This window comes from Maniola hyperantus, chromosome 19 (genome assembly GCF_902806685.2).
Source record: "Maniola hyperantus chromosome 19, iAphHyp1.2, whole genome shotgun sequence".
NCBI classification, from domain to species: Eukaryota; Metazoa; Arthropoda; class Insecta; order Lepidoptera; family Nymphalidae; genus Maniola; species Maniola hyperantus.
In genome coordinates, this window is record NC_048554.1 from 8,789,714 (window position 1) to 8,811,249 (window position 21,536).

Sequence of the window (21,536 nt, forward strand, 5' to 3'; positions counted from 1 at the left end):
TAGGGTGCAATCAGCTAACCGGATCAGCTCGGGTGCAAACACAGTTGATAACGCTGTACTATCAGTCATCACACTAATAACGCCATGTCAATTAATGTAGCATCTTTATAACTACAGTCGCATCTAGTATAAGCAGGCTTTGTCCTCTATGTAAGGCGGGTGTTGTTTGAGGAGCGGGCGGCTGACCGCGGGGCGTAGTCAGCTAACCGGATCAGCTCGGGTGCAAACACAATTGATAGCACCACACTATGACATCAATGACGTGACATCATTGAAGGTAGTATCTTTATTACAGTCGCATCCAGTATAAGCAGGCTATGTCCATGTCAGGCGGGTGTTGTTTGAGGAGCGGGCGGCTGACCGCGGGGCGTAGGGTGCAATCAGCTAACCGGATCAGCTCGGGTGCAAACACAATTGATAGCGCCACAATATGACATCAATGACGTGACATCATTGAAGGTAGTATCTTTATTACAGTCGCATCCAGTATAAGCAGGCTATGTCCTCTATGTCAGGCGGGTGTTGTTTGAGGAGCGGGCGGCTGACCGCGGGGCGTAGGGTGCAATCAGCTAACCGGATCAGCTCGGGTGCAAACACAATTGATAGCGCCACACTATGACATCAATGACGTGACATCATTGAAGGTAGTATCTTTATTACAGTCGCATCCAGTATAAGCAGGCTATGTCCTCTATGTCAGGCGGGTGTTGTTTGAGGAGCGGGTGGCTGACCGCGGGGCGTAGGGTGCAATCAGCTAACCGGATCAGCTCGGGTGCAAACACAATTGATAGCGCCGCGCCATCGCCTCTTCCACGTTGTGTCACGCCACACACCTCTGTTTTACCTATAGGTACTCACGTTTGTTCATAATAATTAAGTATTACAAAGTTTACGCATTTAAACGCATTTTAGGAATAACGCTAGAAGTAATAGGAAGACAAGATTCATGTTACCCAAAGTCTGTAACTACTACGGTGAAAGGTGAATGTGATGTGAAGTGCGAATATTTGGTACCTAAAATTTACAACGGCATAGAGTGGTTAAGGGAAGAGAATAAGGTCAGTGAGGGGGTGCTTAAGAAAAAGTTAAAGGAACACTTCCTTAGGGCCCCCTTACTGTTTAATTTATTATCATTATTTGTTTTTTATTTTAGTTTATTCTGTTTGTTACCTCAGATTGAGGATTGATCTCTAAAGCGTTCAATTCGCTGCAGCGATCAATCCTTAATCTGAGTATAAGTTTATAAGTTAGAATATAAGTTTACACACATAAGTACAATTTAATACGTAGATTATAGTTATTTTTAAGGAGCGCCAGCTCGCCAACAAACTGGCTCACCAGTTTGGCGAGAAAATAATAATGTAAATATTTGGTGTACCTACCTACGCTTGTTATAAAAAAAAAAAAAAAAAAAATAGTAATTTATCGACCACCTACTTATAGTAGATAGGTATTGTGAGTTTGACTGACTGACGGACAACGCACTAAAACTAGGTCATAGACCTCGGTCATGGACCTAGGAAAAGAGTGAATAAGGTGCGTTGAAAAAAATTCGAGCTTTGAAAAACGTAAATTTACGTGGTTGAATAATAGCGAAAATAAGCTTTTTACCTAGGTAGTTAGTAGTTACTAAGTATTGTAAGCTACGAACTTATTTTCAATATTGTAACTTACAATATTGAAAATAAGTTTGTAGCTTACGAGCTTATATTCTTACCTAGGTATAATGTAGACAATCCATTAGATAATGGCCAAATCTAGTCTAATTATACCTACTTAGGTAGCTATTATGATGTAAGTAAACATCTGCTAAGAAAGGATTTTTGAAAATTCAATCTGTAAAGGGGTAAAACAGGGGTTTGAAATCTGTGTAGTCCACGCGGACGAACCCTCGGTGCGCGAGCCTGACTCGCACTTAGCCGGTTTATTATTATTATTCAGATACAAGTTAGCCCTTGACCTCTATCTCTTCTGGTGTTAAGTGATGATGCAGTCTAAGATAGAAGCAGGCTAACCTGGAAGGGCTACAACAGTTTTTAATAAACCCATAGGTACTCCTTTGGTTTCTACAACATGGCATCGTACAGCTATAGGAACGCTAAATCGCTTGGCGGCACTGCTTTGCCGGTAGGGTGGTAACTAACCACGGCCAAAGCCTCCCACCAGACCCGACCAGAAATTATACAATTCCAACCCACGGTAACCAAATACGGGACCTCCCGCTACCAAGACCACATTAAATATTAAATTCACATTTTTATTAAATTTACCGACGCACAAGGGCCCTGAAATATAAATATTAGGGGGTTTGCTAAAAAAAAAACTAAGACCACAGCGCTTACCACGCGCCAGGAAGGTCGTCAAATTTGGTTTGTCCAGTCATGCTAGTTTAGATTTGGATTAATACCAGCGACCGTTATACCTATTCGATTGCATAACAAAACCAATTTTTCTTACACAATTACCCCTGATTCGAGCGGTCCCATTAAACCCATTAAACAAATGAACACCAATGATTTATGTAGTAAGTATGTACGCACTACAATTAAACAGTTAATGGAATGGCTTTTATAAAGAGTTACAGGCACACACGTGCATCGCACGTTGTAGTCAACCAACATAAACAACTTGGAATGGGTGTCTAGTGTTTAACTATTGCTTAGAATGATTATTTAATATCCACACTTTGATCTACATACCTACACTAATACTCATATGTATTGTAATATAAAAGGTAGTTTGTAAGTTTGGATGTAAGAGGTAATCTCTGAAATTACTCAACCTATTTCAAAAATTATTTTACTGGTAAATTATAAATGTATTTTGGACGACGTCGAGGGCAAAAGCTTAGTATCATAATAAATTGAGTTTGTCGGTATTTACGAGTACCTACTCATTTAGGTGTATTAGGAAATAATTTTCAACTTAGTGGGTGAAAATAGAAATAATAGCTGCAATAATTCTTCAAGTGCTTGGTCTGATCAAAAGGTAAGTGTAACAAGCAGATGAAATAAAGGTTAGTAACAGTGAAATGAGGGTAGCTAATATTGAGTAAAACACAGTCATATTTTTCAGAATTACTTACTTATTATTTTTTATCTCGGTAGATACTCTACATATTTACAATTCGTAAAGATTGCCATAATTACGTTCAATTTAAATGTACAATATAAATATACATTTACAATTTATACAATAAACACAGATTTCCATCTGTTCTGCTATATTATGTAGTCAGTCAATGCAAAAATTTTCGAATTACATACGAAATAATAAGGATCTACATACACGAAAATCGTCTTACATACTTTACAATTTATCAGTTTGATACGATCTAAATAACTTCAATGCGTCTATTCTGTATTCATACTCAAAAAAGCTTTAACAACGTCCATAACAATTACTACGTCTATAAATTTACAATTTACATTACTACAACTTCGAATAATGAAGTCATAATCTATTAAATACTATCTGTATTAAATAAATATCTCAATATTTAATTTACTTATACCTACAATATGTACAAGCTCGTTTTATCACATTTCAATAACTCCGATTCGCACGGATATAAAGTCACTAACACTAAAAATGTCAATATGGTCTCCACACGGATTTATGCGTCGATATGCTTCCATTTGTAATTTTGGTCGATTTGGGACTAGTGGAAAGAACACGAGTAGTTCGTTGTGAATGCGCCTTTAGGTCATTGCGCATCCGTGGCCTGTCCGATACGGTGGAGTCTGCTGCTTGAACTTGCTTCATCTCTTGTAGTTCAACGTTCGCAGGTCGCGTCGGATGGAAAGCCGATTTGACTACCTCGATTGGTTCTTCGTCGGATTCATCGGATATTGTCGCCTCGTGTGTCGAGTTGACTTCCGACTTCGAATCCGCTTTTGATCTTGGACTTGCGTTCACTATACTTCTCGGGCTTCCACTTTGTCTGCTGCTCGTAGGAGATAAGCGAGCACTCGAAGTATCCATTGACGAAACATTACTTTGAAAATGTCTCAAAGCATCATACGGACTGATACCATTTTTCAAAGTCAATTCTGGCGGTAATGATTTTAACGCTAGCTCTGCAGGATGAGGTGGGAACGCCAGAAGTCCATTTGGGGGTAAAAATGCTCCAGGCGGAGGAATCAATCCTCCCGTTGGTAAACTCGCCATCGCCGGAGGAAACGGGAATAGCTCTGCCCCGGGCAACGCTACCGGGGGTGTCGTGATAGGTGCAGCTCCACCTGTAGACAAAGGAAAATTTGGCTCAGTAATTGGATTATCATAAATAATGCTTTTTAGTGCAGCTCGTGCTGTCTGATTTGACAACATGACGTAATATGAAAGACGAGCCTCAGGGGACAGCCGGAGGCACGCGGGCACTCTGCTGAGTCCCTGAACAACGAGGGTGCATAATCGTACTAAGGATAATGTACAATCTGTAGGCGTTTAAAGGCGGCTTCATAGAAAGGGATGTTTTTTTACTTCGATATCGGGAGGGTGAGGGTGCAATATTTATTTATCCAAACGCGATGTCGTTCTTTACGATCCAGACACGACATTCCACCTTAATTCGGCTCGATACGTCTCTTCTGTGGAGAGTCGTGTGGAAAGCGCATTAGCGATGCGGGACACGTGGGAGGTGTTGCAGCGAACACACGCGGTACAAAGCCGGATCCATCGCGATAAGGAAGTTCACTATCTCCGTGCACGGCGGACAAAGAGAACTCGAAACGTGAAATTTTCATTAGCATTCGTGTTCAAAAGTTCTTGTAGCTGCGAGCTTTGATTCTCGATAAGTGTAAGAGAAGCGGGCGCATAAAAAGGACACGATGGAGGCGCAGATTGGGCCACAAAGAGCTCGGAGGTGGTGCGGCGCTCGTATCTCTTTTGCACTTTTTATATTTGCAGCAGTGGCAGTGGTGCGCAGACCACTTTAAAAGGCAACGGGAATGGGTGGGGCCGTAACTAGGGGGTAATTTGGTGAGGTGGGGGCCAATATCGGCGTCGCGCCTGATTGAGGTGATCCCGATGCTCAGATTTGAAACTGTTTTGCGATAACTATAATGTTTAATTAATTTTTACACATCGAACTGCAATGACCAGGTACCAGCTATAATTTTAGTAGCACCTTCCTAAAAGGTTTAATACAAATTTATTTTTTCAAGTTTTAATTTAAATGTAGTTTTGTATTTCAGCTTTGAAAGTTTAGCTAAATGAGATAGTGGCTCTATTGTTTCGCAATATCGTTAGTTTGAGTGCAAATTAGAAAGTTAAGTCAGTCCTTTGTGAAAACGAACTCAGGTAAGGTTTAATAAAAGCGGGTAGGTGTTTGAGTACAACGGTCCTCGCGTTTCAGCGTCGGAAACAAAAAGTAGCTGGTGGCGTGGTCGCCTACATTGGAATAAAATTGACTCCACACTCTCTCGAACGTGAAGGCGGTGCTTTTTATACTTTTTCCGTTCTACACCCCCACTTCCCCCAGCGGACGGACTTCAGCGGGTGGTTTTGCTTCGGTCGAACCGGTGTTGTTTTGCAGCGCTCAAGAGGCGCTTCTTTTATTTGAGCCTTCGCGTTGTACGGCCTTGAGGGGTGGTTCTGTTGCGAGAACATGTTTTCGAGTGTTGTTTGCTAAATCGGGAATTTTTAAATTAACGAATGCCAAATAATCCGTCGATCGGAAGTTTAATGGGGGCCGGGGGCAATCGAATATCTGATACTGAGCTTTATCATCTCTCGGGTTATGTTTCCGGTATACATTCTGGTTGTTCCTGAACTATCTTACTGTAACAATAAAGTTAATTTTTGCAGCGGCCTTCAAACAAATTCCGAAGCATAATTACTGCTGGGATGTTTGGAGAGTAGAAATCTAGGTAGTTTAAAAACGGTGATTACGTACGAGTACCTATGTCACAAAGAAAAAAACTATTGTTTAATTTTAATACCTACATTAATTAAGCTTTGTAAAAGGGTTGATCATCACTCCCCCTAATATAAATGCGAAAGTGTGTTTGTTTGTTGGTTTATTGGTTTGTAGGTTTGTCCTTCAATCACGTCGCAACGGATTGACGTGATTTTTTGCATAGGTAAAGATCTGGGGAGTGACATAGGCTACTTTTATCCCGGAAAATGAAAGAGTTCCCACGGGATTTTCAAAAATCTAAATCCACGCGGACAAAGTCGCAGGCATCAGCTAGTTACTTCGTTAATTATACAAACAACCATGGTAAAGGGCCGCCATTTGTTGAAGCATGCTCGAAGGCTAGTTGAAAGTGTCAAAAGGTGCGTACAAATCTCGCGCCAATATCTACGTAGGTAGGTACAGTACGCGGCCGAAAGTAATGTAAATCGGCTTTAAGAATGACATTTCGGCTTGTAGAGCGTTGTCTCTCTCACTCATACCTATATGACGTTTTGTCGGTCTCAACGACAGAGACAAATTCTACAAATTGCTCTACAAATTTGCTATCTCCTTCTAAAGGTTGATGTACAACACTTTTGGCCGCGTACTGTAATTATTATTATGTACCTAGCCAATGTTGCTACGCGTAGGTATGTATCACATTCACAAGCGTACGAATGTGCCTTCACTTTTTAACCGACATCAAAATAAGGAGGAGGTTCTCAATTCGTCGGAATCTTTTTGTATGTATGTTCCCCGATTACTCGAAGACGCCTGGACCGATTTTAAAAATTCTTTTTTTGTTTGAAAGGGTATACTTCAAAGTTGGTCCCATTTAAATTTGGTGAAGATCTGATGAACATCTTCGAAGATAGATACTGGAACTCCTCAACGGATAAGAGTAAATTGCTCGCGATCAGTGTAATAGCTTAGTAAACAGTAGATTTTTAACCAGTCATAGCATAATTCCATGGGACCACTAAAAATTGTGAAATAAAAAATTTTTACAAAAAAAATAAAAACCGACTTCGATACACAAACACTAAAAATTGAAAAATAATTTAATTTATTACCGAATATATTATGTATACAAGAGTTAATATAGTTCCATAATAATATTTTTGGGGTCGGTGCCAATGAGGTGCCATTATGGAGTCTCATAAAAATATGAAGTCTAGACGATTCGCGCAGCTAAAGCTAATTGGCACCGGCACCAAAAAATATTATTATGGAACTATATTAACTCTTGTATACATAATATATTCGGTAATAAATTAAATTATTTTTCAATTTTTAGTGTTTGTGTATCGAAGTCGGTTTTCGAAATACAATTCTATGAGCTTTACCTGTCTAGAGTTTCATATTTTTGACTAGCTTATGCTCGCAACTTCGTCCGCGTGGACCACATGAATTTCAACCCTTTTACTCCCTTAGGGGTTGAATTTTCAATAATCCCTTTTTAGCGAATGCCTACGTCATAATAGCTATCAGCATGCAAAATTTTAGACTGATCTGTCTAGTAGTTTGAGCTGTGCATTGATAGTTCAGACAGTCTGTCAGTCAGTCACCTTTTCATTTTATATACATATTTAGATAATAAATTCATGAGTTTACGGGTATGATAAATAGCTGATAATTACCTTTAACAATACCACCTTGGTCCCTTAATTGCGGAGGCCTAAAGTAGTCCACCCAGGCGTAATTCAAGTATGCTGCGTCTAACCAACCTGGGTTAAGCAGGAACGGGTTAAAAGCTCCTGGGTGTCCATAGCCGTAATCTGTAACAAAAGAAAATTACATTTAGACCTTTAAAAAAATTAAAGACAAAAGATGATGCAACCTAAGATGGAGCGCGCTTGCCTAGAAGATGCCTATTAACCCTTGACTTGAAGGTACAGTAATTAAAAGTGAAAAGGCTTGAAAGGGCTTTACATTATTAAACAGATTTTTGTTTATTTTTATGCATACCTAATAGTTTTTGATTTATAAAATACCAACGACTGTACTACGGAACTTACTGTTACGGACTGTACTTACTGCGCAACGTAATCGAGTTTCAGGGACAAGTAAGAATTTCAATAAAAGTTAAACTGTAAACAAAGAGTTTACATGAAGATTTTATTGCCTTGTATCGGAATGATATGCGCATTAAGCTATGTGGAGGTCAAACCTCGGGTACGTCCGCAAGAAGTCGCGATCACAAAGACCGGCCGTAAAGGCGGCGACACACGGCTCGTGCAATGTTTACCACGCTCGCCGACTATAACAAGGGGCTTGTATACAAAACGAGCCGGTTTACTGCTGCAGTTAGCCGGCATCTCTGTGCCATACGTTTTTACGACCCTCCACCATCACGTTGCCTTTCGCCTTTCAGCTAGCGAAACACTTTTTTTATTTGTTTAATCGATAGGCTACTGAAGACGCCACTGCCGACGTCTATTTCAGTTTTACGGTCGTTTTTAATCCGGTCGCGAGTCATCTCGATCGCGATCAGGTGTATCGACTTTTTTATTACGGGATTAACTATTTACGAGCACTTCGTCTACTTTGTTTTGAATTACTGGACGTTTAGTGACTCCTCTGAAGTTTAGTGTTGCGTAAGTTTTTTGATTAGCCGGGCCTAATTCGACGCGAACAGATTGCTCGCGTCCGCGCGCCTGTCTTTTGTTTATATTTTTTTTATGCCGTAAATAATCAGGTGTGTAGACACTTTTATTGCGCGCCTCTTAAGAATGTTTACAGAGGCCGATCGCTTTATTTCTGTACACGCAATCCGTTCGAAGCTGAGATTAGCGAGTGTTCCGAGAGAGTTTCCCAAATCGTGGGTATTTTAAATTAAGATCGTGATGGATGGCCCGTCGCGCTGTCACGTGGCAATCCGGGTGAAGCTCCGCCATCATGGTACATAATAAGTTAAATGTGGAACTCGGAAATGGTCCGCTCCATTTGTTAATGCCAGTATTCAATTAAATTCGGTTCCCCAACCCTTTGCACATGCGGGGCTCGGAATATTAACATCGTAACGACAGCCGTTCTAACTGGTGAGAGAGATTTTCGATTAATAAATGATACGTTGCCTTAAGCTTTCGTAAAATGTTTTAAATTATGAGTAATGTGAAGAAGACGAAGTGAATTGTTTCTGAAGGTTTGTCTGTATAAGTAGGCGGAGTTTTGGTCCACTTGAAGAAAGTTGGGCATTTGGCAACGAAAAATATGTACCTACCTAGTTTCACTTAGCAACAAACTTTTATACTTTACAATTTAAAGGAGACATTATGTTTTATCGACAGAGAGCTAGTGGGTACTAAGGCACTTAGCTCAAATTAACTACATATTTACAACTAGCTTATGCTCACGACTTCGTTCACGTGGATTACAAAAACTTCGAACCCCTATTTCACACCCGTAGGGGTTGAATTTTCAAAAATTCTTTCTTAGCGAATGCTTACGTCATATAGCTATCTCATATCTGCATGCCAAATTTCAACCCTATCCGTACTGTAGTTTGAGCTTTGCGTTGATAGATCAGTCAGGCACCTTCTCTAAGCAGGAACATCTCTACATATTTTTCAAGATGGTAGAACATTTTTATCGCAGTCTGTGGAGGTTTTTTGGTAATTATCTAACACTAGCAGCCCGCCTCGACTTCGCACGGGAAGCTTATTAAAATTTTCGTAGGGATCTCTAATTTGTATGAAACTAAAATATAGCCTATTAATATCACTCAAGAATAATGTAGCTTTCTACTGGTGAAAGAATTTTCAAAAAGGGGTCCAGTAGTTGCAGAGATCACCCCTATAACAAACTTACACCTCTTTATAATATTAGTAGGTTGATACAGTGTGTACAGATCATGCATTCATGATTTAAGAGAAGACTTGATTTCATGATTATTGATCTAGATAATCATGAAAAACGCATGGAAGTTATTGTACCTGCTTACCATCTTGCCTGATAAGCAAACATATAAAACAGTATAATATAATCATTAAAATTAATAATCAAATCGGATGATATGGTGCGCACAGTGACAGTAAAGATGGGGAATGAAGACACAAGTGTCAAAATAGGCGTTAAATAACTCAAATTAGGGCCACTACACACACGATGCTTGCATGCACGATGCATCAGGGATCGGCGATTTAATTGCTTACTCCTAACTCCGATTCAGTTGTTTTGTTGGTATTGGAAGCTATGCCGCAACTGTAGGTACGTTTAGTTCTGCTCATTATATTATGTGGTTCTACCATCCGTCATTTTGATACTGCAATATTCAATCGCAAAAAATAATGTGGCAAGGGAGCAATAGGGTCTTAGACTGTAGCAATAAAATTATGTGATTTTTTGTATAACTGTAGTTTATGTGATAGAATTAATATTCAAAGAATATAATTTAAAAAATCATGATTTTTATTTATTTTTAACATAATTAATTACTAACGGAAAGTAATTAATTACGTCACAAGGCATAAATGACAAATATTTTTCAATTTATTAACATATAAAAACAGAGTAATTTCTACTGGAAAATATTTTTATGTTAAAAAATGGAAAAATATTTGTTGTTTACGTCTTGTGACGTCATTGATCGCTTTCCATACAGCGTGAAGTTAATAATTAATTATGTTAAAAATTAATAAAAATCATCAGTTTTTTTAATAATGAATTTTTCTTTAATAATGAATTCTAGTCACATAAACTACCACTATACAAAAATCACATCATTTTATTACTACAGTCTTGTTGGTAAAATGGGTGATTTTGATAACGCAACCATTCGCAGTAACTAAGCTGCCTAATTGCATTGTAGCATCGAAGTCGCACAAACACTAATCGCCGATGGCAAAAGTATCGCGTGTGTTTTGGCTCTAAGAGTCTAACGTTTGTTACTCATAAATTAATGTGGAAGACGTGTTGGGCGCGATGAATAAATGGATCCGAGTTATGGCCCATAACTTGGGGCGTCCGCGTCGGTGTCTTATGACAAACACCACGTTTATATTATTGTCTTTCAGTTTTGATTGTCTTGTTGTAAGACGGTGTTATTGATTTAAGAGTCACCTCGACACAATATTATATTGTGATCGTAGAAGACAAAAAATGTTCTTCGTGTAGTGATTCTGAGAAATTAGTAAGTGGGTTGGTAAATTTTATGGAATACCTAATAGTTATGAGATCTACCAAACGATTGCAACGTTTTTGAAGTTATGAAATCAATGCCTTTGCATTGATTTCTTTTTATTATTTTGATTTATTTTTATTTTGTGTAGGACATGTCCAGTTATCCACTCTACCACCGCCGCCGGTTCGAAATGCAGATTTTACTGATAGAGCCGCTAAAAAACTCAGTAATAGTTCTTTTCAACTGAAAGCTGCTGCTCAGCATCACGCAACTTATATAACTCAATTAAAGTTCTGGGATTTGGGAATATTACGCCTTCGATATAGTAAAACGTTTGTTGGATTATTTCCCAATACCCTAATAAATACAGTTCTAAAACATTTCAGCTTGTGAAATCTACGGACTCTCAATAGGTACTTAGGTACTTATTACATATTTGAGTACCTAAACCTAAGCTCAAATTATAAACATCGGTTGAGTGATGAATACTCTTGGAACAATTTAATAACAGATAATTGATGTCGAATGAGTAAGGAATACAAATCGGTTGAGTTAAGAAAAAAATGTTTGGGATGAGACGTCATAGGATGAATAGGGAACAACCCGTCATAATTACTGGTTTTTCGTAATGCTTTTGGGTATAAGCAGAGTGAACGAGTATTAATGTACGAATGCGTTAGGTACTTAAATGATATATTTACTTACCTACCTATGACATCATACTGAAAGAAAGTTAGGTAAGCTAGCTAGTCAGTCGAACTTCTTACCAAAATTTACTTTTTGTCAACATCTTTTGCAAGTTCTTTTGATATCCTTCCTTCTCCTTAGATATCTTTTGGTATTTATATACCTACCTATGCAGAAAGATGGCTTGCATTGATAGATTGATCGAATTTTTGTTACCAATGTAAGTATCGCGAGTCTCAATTTCGTAAAGCCAACATCAGTGGTACCATGCGTCGGTTACGAGGGTCGCTGGATGTGGTATTTTAGCAGCGACACATAAAATCCATATTTTAGAGGCGAGGGCGGGAGATCAAACGGACTTTACGACGGGACCCGAGATTGTTTACATCTGTTGCCCGTGGCCGCTGCGTGGAACTTGGTAACCGCTTGTACAGCAAGTGTCGCTCTAACTTTACATTTGGAAAATATTCTCTTATTTTCTAAACCAGCTGACCTGTCCAGGGTTTACTCGAGTAAACCCTGGGTGGCAGGTGGAATTTCTGAATCCTTTCTTAGTGCATTTTGATTCTATTGTTATAATTTGTTGTGACGTTGGCAGAATTGTTAGGGTTGCGTACCCAAAGGGTGCAAACGGGACCCTAATACTAAAAGTCTGTCTTAGTACTTAATCTGTCTGTCTTTCAGCGGGCTATATCTCGTAAACCATAATAGATAGAGACCTGAAATTTTCACATAATGTGTATTTCTATTGCCGCTACAACAAAAAATAGTAAAAATTTCAAAATTGCCGTCATGAAAATTTCGAAAAATTAAAAAGTATTATTTCTTGTATGATAATGGTAAGTATACGGAATCCTTTCTGTGCGAGTCCGAAGGTCCGAGTCTTGAAGGTTTACCCTACCAACACGGCTAAAGAAGTTTTCACTTCGAAAACTTGGGAGAACCACTTAACCGTTTCTCTCGAAACAACAAAACGCCTCAATTAAAAGTTCGGCCCATCAACAAATCACGCCGGAATCATAACGTTTTGACACCGCAGACTATTTTCGTCGGAACGTTACTGGTCTGTATAAACAAACCGATGCGCCCAAAGTTTGGTCAATAATAAAAACGACAGTATGCGGAAAAACTAACATCCTCAGCGATAAACATCAAAGGCGGGACAACGATCAATGGCGTCGCTTCGTGGCGTGACGGCGCTAATTAACGGAATCATCGTCATGATATACAGGGTGTACCTAACCAGAAAGCTAACAAAAACTTAGCGTTATAATGGCGCCGATTCTCTTGTCTTTCTCTAATCTAAATTTAGACTATCTGCATCTTTTTCTTTTTAATATTGCTAAAAAGGGACGGAACACGGTTACACATTTAAACAATAGGCTCGCGACTGGCAGCTAAAGTCACGAGGTATGACAGCTCTAAATTAAATTTAAAAGTGTAAAACTGTATCTGTCCTTTTCTAAATGCATTAGTAAGAAGAGGATGCGAATACTCTAAAATTTAGGTGTGCACAGAATCAGTGCCACTGTTATGCATATGTCATCACAGGCAACACTCACTGTTCGAAGACTTTGGTCTTCAAGCACTGAGGAAAAGTACGTAGTATAGGTAGAGAAAAATAAATAGGTACATGAATAGGCATGTGAGGCCTTCTTAAGTTTTGAACACCGAAATGTGCCTAATAACGTAGGTATACCTAAGTCTACACCAATCGCTATTAGTAAAATAAGCAGTGAAACAGAAAAAAAATCATAACAAGCCAACGGTAAGGTCAATAAAGCAGGCTCAATAACCACCAACAAGACACTCGTAAGTCGTAAGCATTATATTTAGAAGCAAACCAATAACCATTTATAAGTCGACGTCAAAACACATTGAAGTTTACTCAGACAATCGTGGCTATTTCTGGACGCTCCGTTTCAACAACTGCCTCGAAGATTATTCGAAGCATCTAATTAATGTCTGTGTGATTGAATGATTCTCACGTTCCTACTATTGTACAGATGTTCGCTTGATTATTTTTATCCGGTCTACATTCTTCTTATAGGGTTTAAGTATCTACTTAGTTCGTCGATTCAAAAAATTGCTTCAAGGCTTATATCATTAGGTACAACCAGTAGGTACCGTCTTTACCATAGGGGCACACGTGGCCCATGCCCCGGGGCCCCCATCGCTAACGGGGCTCCCAAAGGCCGATAAATTCGCCTACATTTTACATTTTTCTTATATTTTAGGTAGATAGATATAAAAGTATATAGCTATTAATAATAATATAAAAAAAGTTTTTATAGTAAACAAGGGCGTTGTTAGCGACTTTCTGGAAACACAAGCCCGTGACAAACCAATGACATTGCCGAGTTTGACAGTAAACGTGGCATTGCCAGATTTGACAGGTAGGAAATATTATGTAGTTCAGGGTTGCCAAATGTACGATAACTTATAATAACTATAAGATGATAGCAGAAAAATGTTTCTGTCGTTCACTTTTTTTACTTTCCAACAGGGCCTCAAATTCTTGAGTGCCCAAGGGCCCGGGCATGGCCTAAGACGGCGTTGATTACAAACCATCGCTAGCCCACTATAACTGAGTAAGAGGATCCACTCTCCTTTGAGATGAGAAGGGTTATGTTAGGATAAGAGAACGTTAATCTACCTACTACTTAATCTGTAATGATCTGATCGTTCTTTCTTTGTATAAGTGTATTTTTATTCTTTGTAACGTTGTATTTAGCAGTAAAGATGTTTAAATAAATAATCTACACTAATATTATAAATAAAGGAGCTCGAATTTGGTGAGTTTGTTTATAAAGGTACTAATGATGCTCGCGACACACTCGCGACTTCGTAGGTCCCTACGCGTGAATTTAGGTTTTGTAGAATCCCGTGGCAACTCTTTGATTTTCCGGGATAAAAGTAGCCTATGCCCTTCCTAGGTTGTCAGCCAGGTAACCTCCCAGTGTGCCTGGGTGCTGCTGTTCCCTTTTGGATATGTATGTTCGAGGGGAAGTGCAGAATATATAGCCCACCGTGCACTAAGTAATTGTGACCTCGTGCAAGTTAATGACTGGACAGCGCCATCTATGATGTGGTTTAGTTTGTGATCCTATAAGGGTTCCATTTTTCCTTTTGAGGTACGGTCCGAGATTTCAAGTTTGCTCTCACAGTAAAATTTCAAATTGATCATCCACGATCCACAATGATCACGTCGTTTACAGAATGGGCGAAATTAAATGCTTGCCAATGGATTATAAAATTATTTTGAATGTGGTCAAAAGTTCGGCGCCGCAAAATTGGACTGTGGGCTGGCGGAAAGCCAGCGCGTGCGCATAAAAAATACATGGCTGGGCGCACATTGGCTACTATTGCTTGAAAAATCCTATTAGGTGCCATGTAAAATATTATTTAAATGTAAAGAAAGCTTGGGAATGAGTTGCTTACAAACAGCTTTGATAGTTCTAATAAATTTTATGTGATAGGTATATTGTGAAATGGTGATAGGTATCTTTAATCAATCATTATAACCATTATATCAATAATTGGCTTACTTTAACAATTGACAATCAAAAAGTGTTCTATTTAACTTTGACTTTTAGCATTTAGAAGGCATTTAGCTTCTTTAGCAGCTCAAGATTCTTCACGACAGCTATGAATTGCTCAAATGCTTCAGTTCAATCGCTTTTTTATACCTAGGTACTCTATACTATATCTACCCATACTACGAGGGTTACAAACGCGCCCAGGTTTGAGAAGAGCACACATGAGACTTAACAGCTTGGGTTTTTATATACCTACATAAAAACCCGAAGAACTTCTACTACTACTATTGAAGACGGTTGTTAAAATACAGTAACTAGGTACCTACCTACTATCTACCTCAAAAGAAGCAATCACCCAGGCGATAGAAGCCAATTAAATGGGCATCCAGCCAGATGTCTAGCGCATATGAATATCTGTACATTTTTTATCGCTGTGAGATATTTCCCCTGTAATAGTTTCCTGGCGTTCGTTTTCGCGATTATATTCGCATAATGTTGATTTTAATTTATGTTCACGCTATGAACAGTAAATTCCGGAATTTAGTGAATGGGTATTTTTATAAGAGCAGCAGTGAATTTTCTTCATACATATCTAAATCATTGTGTTTCATAGACTTTTGGTTTTTAAAATAAGTAAGTACTTAGGGGTAAATATTTAATTTCTATTAAGTAGGTAGGTACCTATCTATTAATTGCAAAATTCTGGACGTCGAGTAGGTACTTAAGTACTGAAGACGATAAAATAAAATAGAAGTTTTTAAGTAGGTACATTATAAGTATATCTACCTAATTCGATAGTGGTTAAAATATTCATATTATAGGTACCTACTTCTAAAAGTTGCCTGTAGGTAACTAGATAGGTAGGTAGTTATGTAGGTACATCGACACAAAATCGATTCAATATTTTAATCTTTAGAAAGGAAAATTATTTTGAAAATTATACCTACCTATCTGGAAATAAATAAAAAAACCGGCCAAGTGCGTGAAAATTATAAAAATAAAATAGTTTGAAAAAAGTTTTGAAACTTACTTTGCTTCGTTCTAGGTTCTCTTGGTCCGTCGACTGTTACTTTGATGGCTTTGGTGTAAGTGGCCACCTGGCTGGGGAACGTGCTGATAGTGATTGTCAAGCTGAATGACTTGCCGCGGCCGCTGCGACCCACGAACCTGAGGTCGTTAAACTTCGCGACCTGGTTCTTCATCACCGCCGTATAGTTCCTCATTTCAGCCATCACATTCTCATCGTTCCCAGCTTTGATCGTCACCAAGGTCCCATCTTGAACGTCATCCAAAGCGACGACCTTGAACGCCACCGGCAGAGACTTGTTCGACCGCCAGTGGCCGGGCAGTACCGAGCATAGCACGGCCGGGGAGCCGGTCGGCACCAGGTCGCCGTGGCTCTGCCGGTAGTACTCGTGGATGTGGGAGTAGACGTCCGCCATCGTGGGGGCCGGGGGACTCGCGTGCGGAAGGTGCATCGACTCCAGTTCACCCTCGAACGACCCTCGACACGCCACTAAAGTTCTTCGTCACGCCACTGTCTTCGAACACTACGACGAAAGTTTGGAACACGCGATACGAACTCGGTGACATGCGCGCACTCCGGAAAGTTGTGCAAAGTATGGGCGCGAGACGTCGTGTGAGCCGCGAGCCGTCCGCACCACTTGTTGGGCGCGGGCAAGACGCCGGGCGGGGGACTCGGGAAAAATAAACGGGCGACTCGGCGAGACCGCAAGCCGAAGACGCACGACGCGCGTCGTAGTCGCGAAGGGACACGTGCTCGCGAGGACTCAGTTTCGACTGATGACTGCGATACGACGCGACTTTTTCCGATGGTCAATATTTTGCGTTCGCGCGGTCGCCGCCCCCACCCGGGTGGCGGCCCCTACGTCTCGTAAAAAGTGGGAAGGAGACGAAGGGTGCGGGCGGCGTGGAGCCGCAGCGGGAACGAACGGGACGGCCGCGGTCGATCTCTGCGTTTTTATAAAAATGCCCGCGCAAACGAGACGCCGCTGCGACACATCGGCGGGCGGGAGAAGGATGGGTGGATTTTTTTGAATCACCGCGGTGACGTATCGCGAGGCGACGGTAATTAGGCCACGGGGCGGCGGGAAACCGCGACCGGTGCGAAAACCTATCAACGAGCTCATGAAAAATTATGATATCCATGTCTGAGTCGAAAGCTTGCCGCCTGGGGTGGCACTTCATTTGGTTGAAACACGCGTGGAATGCGGATCACGGTGGTCATTGACTGGCATTCGTATTCATAAATTTTAAGGCATCAAAACGCATTCGACATTTTTTTTGCTTATCCTACTAATCAACTTCATTTATAATTACCTACAAGATACAATCATGCATCTAAAATCTTTAATTAAACTTATGTAGAAACTGAAACACACATCTCTATAACAAAAAGTTGCGACTTGCGAACTTTTAAAAGTTTCTGCGTGAAAATTGCGAAGAAATGCAAAGTTTGCGAGTTGGTGTTGTGTGGCGGCGCGCGAGGTGGCAGCGCGAGCGGGACGGCGCGAGGGGCGGCGCGAGGGCGGGGCGACAAACTTGGCCATAACTTCGGACGGAGTTTCCCGCGCGCTACGAAAGCTCTACGCGATACGTATAGTGTAGTGTGTGAATACGAACTTTTCATGCAAACTTTTTCATTTTTGCTAGATACATTTTACTATTTTATATTTGTTTGCTACGCACTTAAATTATTAATTTAAATGAATAATAGGATTTATTTGGTGTTTTAATTAGGTAGTTAAGGGCCAATGTTTTTTTTTGTTTAGACATAAAATATCTCAATATAGCGTTGTAAGTATACACTAGGAAGTAGGTAATTTAGAAAAAGTTGATTGTTGTTTTTGCCTCACCGATAAATGTTTAAAAATAAAATAAAATAGAAACCTATTAGGTACCTACCTAAAATATTTTTATTCAATTAAACTTTTTCAAGTCTACCTATCGTCAAATGCATCTAAGTACCTACCATTGGTTCGGAATGCCTTGCCTGTTAATAGTTATAACTAAAGCTACTACTATCTATCATCATAGCTACTAATTATCATCGCCTAAAAATCAAATACCTAGGTAATACCTAGGTATAGGTAATAAAGAGTGACATCCAACAGGTCAATGTTCTGTAGGTATAGGTGTATGTACCTAGATCTACCTAAAGCCAAAGTCGGTCTCATCAAAGAAACAATACCTATACCTATAGGTAGTAGCTAGGTATAGGTAGATATATTGCCCTAAACAAGACCATAACTTTTATGAGCCATTGCCCATTGTTCTACATCGGCACTCTTTGAAAACATCTTGTTCATTATCCCTGTATTTTCAGGGTTCCGTGCCTCCAAAATAAAAATAAACTCTTATAATGATCGCTTGTCTGTCTGTCTGTATGTTTGTCTGTCTGTCTGTCTGTCTGTCTGTCTGTCTGTCTGTCTGTCTGTCTGTCTGTCTGTCTGTCTGTCTGTCTGTCTGTCTGTCTGTCTGTCTGTCTGTCTGTCTGTCTGTCTATCTGTATGTCTGTCTATCTGTCTGTCTGTCTGTCTATCGTCTGTCTGTCTGTCTATCTGTCATCAAAGGAATCAACACCTAGGTACATATATAGGTAGCCTTACCTATATTTCAAATTAAATTCTATTTAATTAATGAAATCTAAATAAAAATTAAAAAGTACCTATTAGTTTGTATGAATGTTTTGTATGGAAAGGTTACCTAATTAGGTAGATAGGTATTTTTTTTATAAGTAGGTAAGTACCTATAGCCTATAGGTATCTTAAAATCACAAATCAATCAATCTTGTAAGACCGGATGATTTTTGCGAGCCCTAGCACAGACTACGGTCTATTTGGACTGCAAATTGCAAATACCAGTCTCAGTTTTTATTCAGTGCTTTAGTCTTGTAAGTGTGGTGTAAAATTTTCACTTTTAATTAAATAGGTATACCTACCTACCTATTAATTAATAAAAAATGAAATAAATGGTTAGGTACCCACCTACCTATTTGTGGTTAAGTACTTCACAAAACAAATTAAAAAGTGTTATTAAAAAGTATTTCTTGAACGGTGGTATTGGTATTTGGTACGGAACCCTTCGTATGCGAATCCAACTAGCAATTGACCGGTTTTTTTATGACCTCAGCTGATAAGATAGAGGAACCAAGATGGTTTACAATAAAGAAATTTTGCAAATTGTAAATGTTTATGGTGGTTAAATTCGCTATGGCCTGCTGTTACATGAAAGGATTTTGGGGTTACTGAAAATAGGTACCTAGAGCAAAAAGTTTCATTTAAATAGCTAGGTAAGATACATTTTAACTGCGGTTAATTTGTACCTAAGCAGTAAAGCCTAATTATTCTTTAACATTTTTTAGATAAGTAAGTAATTATTTCTACCTAGGTAGGTACCTATTTAATCTTTTTTAGAAAAGGAAGTAAAACAAAATAAAATCTTGGACGAGTAAAAAAACGCTGACCTAGTAGGTAAGTAGGTACCTAGAGATAGGTTACATATTCTATCAAAACCCTAACTCTAAAATAGGTAGGTCTAGATACCTAAGAACATATTATCTACACTTTTTTTTTCACTTTGTAGGTGATGACTCTTACGAGTAATACCTACCTAGGTACTTAATGGTGATAGTTAAGTTTTATTTTTAAGTTTTTTAGAGTTTAAGAATTAGGTATACCTAAGTACCTATCTAATTCAACGTCAACTTAAAAATCAAACTACGAGGATAATTTTATGGGCTAGGACTTGGGTTTCGGAACTATACCTATTTATTTTACTTATTTGTAATAATAAAGCATATTTAATAGAATCGATAGCAATCCGCATAAAGCCACAAAGGGCAATGATCATAAAATTAGAAAGTCTAAACGCACCTAAACTGATGAGTCGGCCGTTCACAGGCAATTGTCAAAGAATCTCTCTCAATTACTGCAATAAAAATAATATTGTAGGCAAACATGAGCCCTTTGAGTGCGCAGCCGACAGCTACCGATCGGTTTTGTGCAACCCTTGGTGAACTGCTAACAATGCGCGTACGCACAATGACTCTGCCTTCAGAGATATTCCTTTATTTTGGCCCAAACATTGGCATTTGAGCATTGTGGACCCTTTGTTAACTATTTACCGACTTTTGGGTTGTTACATTGAAGGGCTGCCGTCGTTTTTTGAAAAAATGTGGCTTCCAATCTGAGTAGACCTATTCTGTGAAAGGAATCATCGGCCTGGTTCAGTTGACGACTTAATTTTTGTACGTTATTTAAATTCGGAATTGGGTTATATTTAAATATAATACTATTGTAATTATATCGCGTCTGTGTGGTATTATCGGCCTTCTTAGCATTTTTTTAACTTTATACAATCCTAATATCCAGGTACACAGATTTCTATAATCAACCTTTTTACCTAGATGTGCATGGGTTAATGTACCTACTTACCAGAAACTGAAATGGGTTAAGAAACTAGAAACTTAGTTTCTTAACCCATTCCCATTTTAACAAAGTTTTTATTTTAAAAATTATTCTATTACGTAGGTACACACACATACATTTATTGGACAAGCTATAGGTAGGCAAGTAGGTAGGTAGTTAGGTACCAAAACTGTGGTACCTTTTTTTTTTTTTTTTTTTTTTTTTTTTTTTTTTTTTTTTTTTCCGCTGGTAAAAATGCTATTAGGCATGCCGCACAAGGGCGGGTATGTGGGACTCACTCGCGGTTTGTTTAACCGCCATCAGCATACCCACTAAAAAACCCAGCGGTGCCGTCCGCGTCAAGTATAAGACGTCTCAGGATCCCGGATATCGGATGCGACTGAGACGTCCTGGCGTTGGGCCGGCACAAGTTTACTCCCAATGCCTAGGGCAGGAGAAGGTGAGCATACTGTCTCCTTCTCCTCCCCTGTCTTCTTCTGCGGAGCGGGTGGGCGTCGGCGTCCAGCTCTCGTTCCCGCTCCGCGGCCTCCTTCAGTGATATGACAGTTTCACAGAAGGAGGCCATTACGCCCCAGCTGGTCTCACTACTGATCATCTCGTCTATTGCATTTGAAAGTGAGAGGCTTCCTCTGAGGGTCGACGACAGGATGTGCCGCTGGGGTCCCCATGCCGCACACTCTACCAAAGTGTGATGTGCCGTATCTTCTGGTGCACCACACTCGTGGCAGGCCGGCGTCTCCTCCCGTCTCGCAATCTGATGCAGGTACTTACCAAAACAGCCATGCCCTGTAAGCACCTGCACCAGCCGGTACGTCAGCACTCCATGTTGCCTTTTAAGC

At 39.6% G+C, this 21,536-nt stretch overlaps 2 protein-coding genes across 2 annotated transcripts in view; one reads left to right on the plus strand and one right to left on the minus strand.

Annotated features, from left to right (window-relative positions):
- Nucleotides 1-21,536, plus strand: part of LOC117991492 (carboxypeptidase A1-like) — a 253,318-nt gene that overhangs the window by 56,248 nt on the left and 175,534 nt on the right. The window lies entirely within an intron of this gene.
- On the minus strand, nucleotides 3,106-17,033 carry LOC117991080 (segmentation protein Runt-like). The gene is made up of 3 exons (XM_034978624.2): nucleotides 16,278-17,033; nucleotides 7,540-7,677; nucleotides 3,106-4,241 (listed from the first exon to the last, which is right to left on the minus strand). Exons 1-3 carry the CDS (start codon nucleotides 16,723-16,725, stop codon nucleotides 3,595-3,597), a joined length of 1,233 nt encoding a protein of 410 aa, XP_034834515.1. The 5' UTR covers nucleotides 16,726-17,033; the 3' UTR covers nucleotides 3,106-3,594.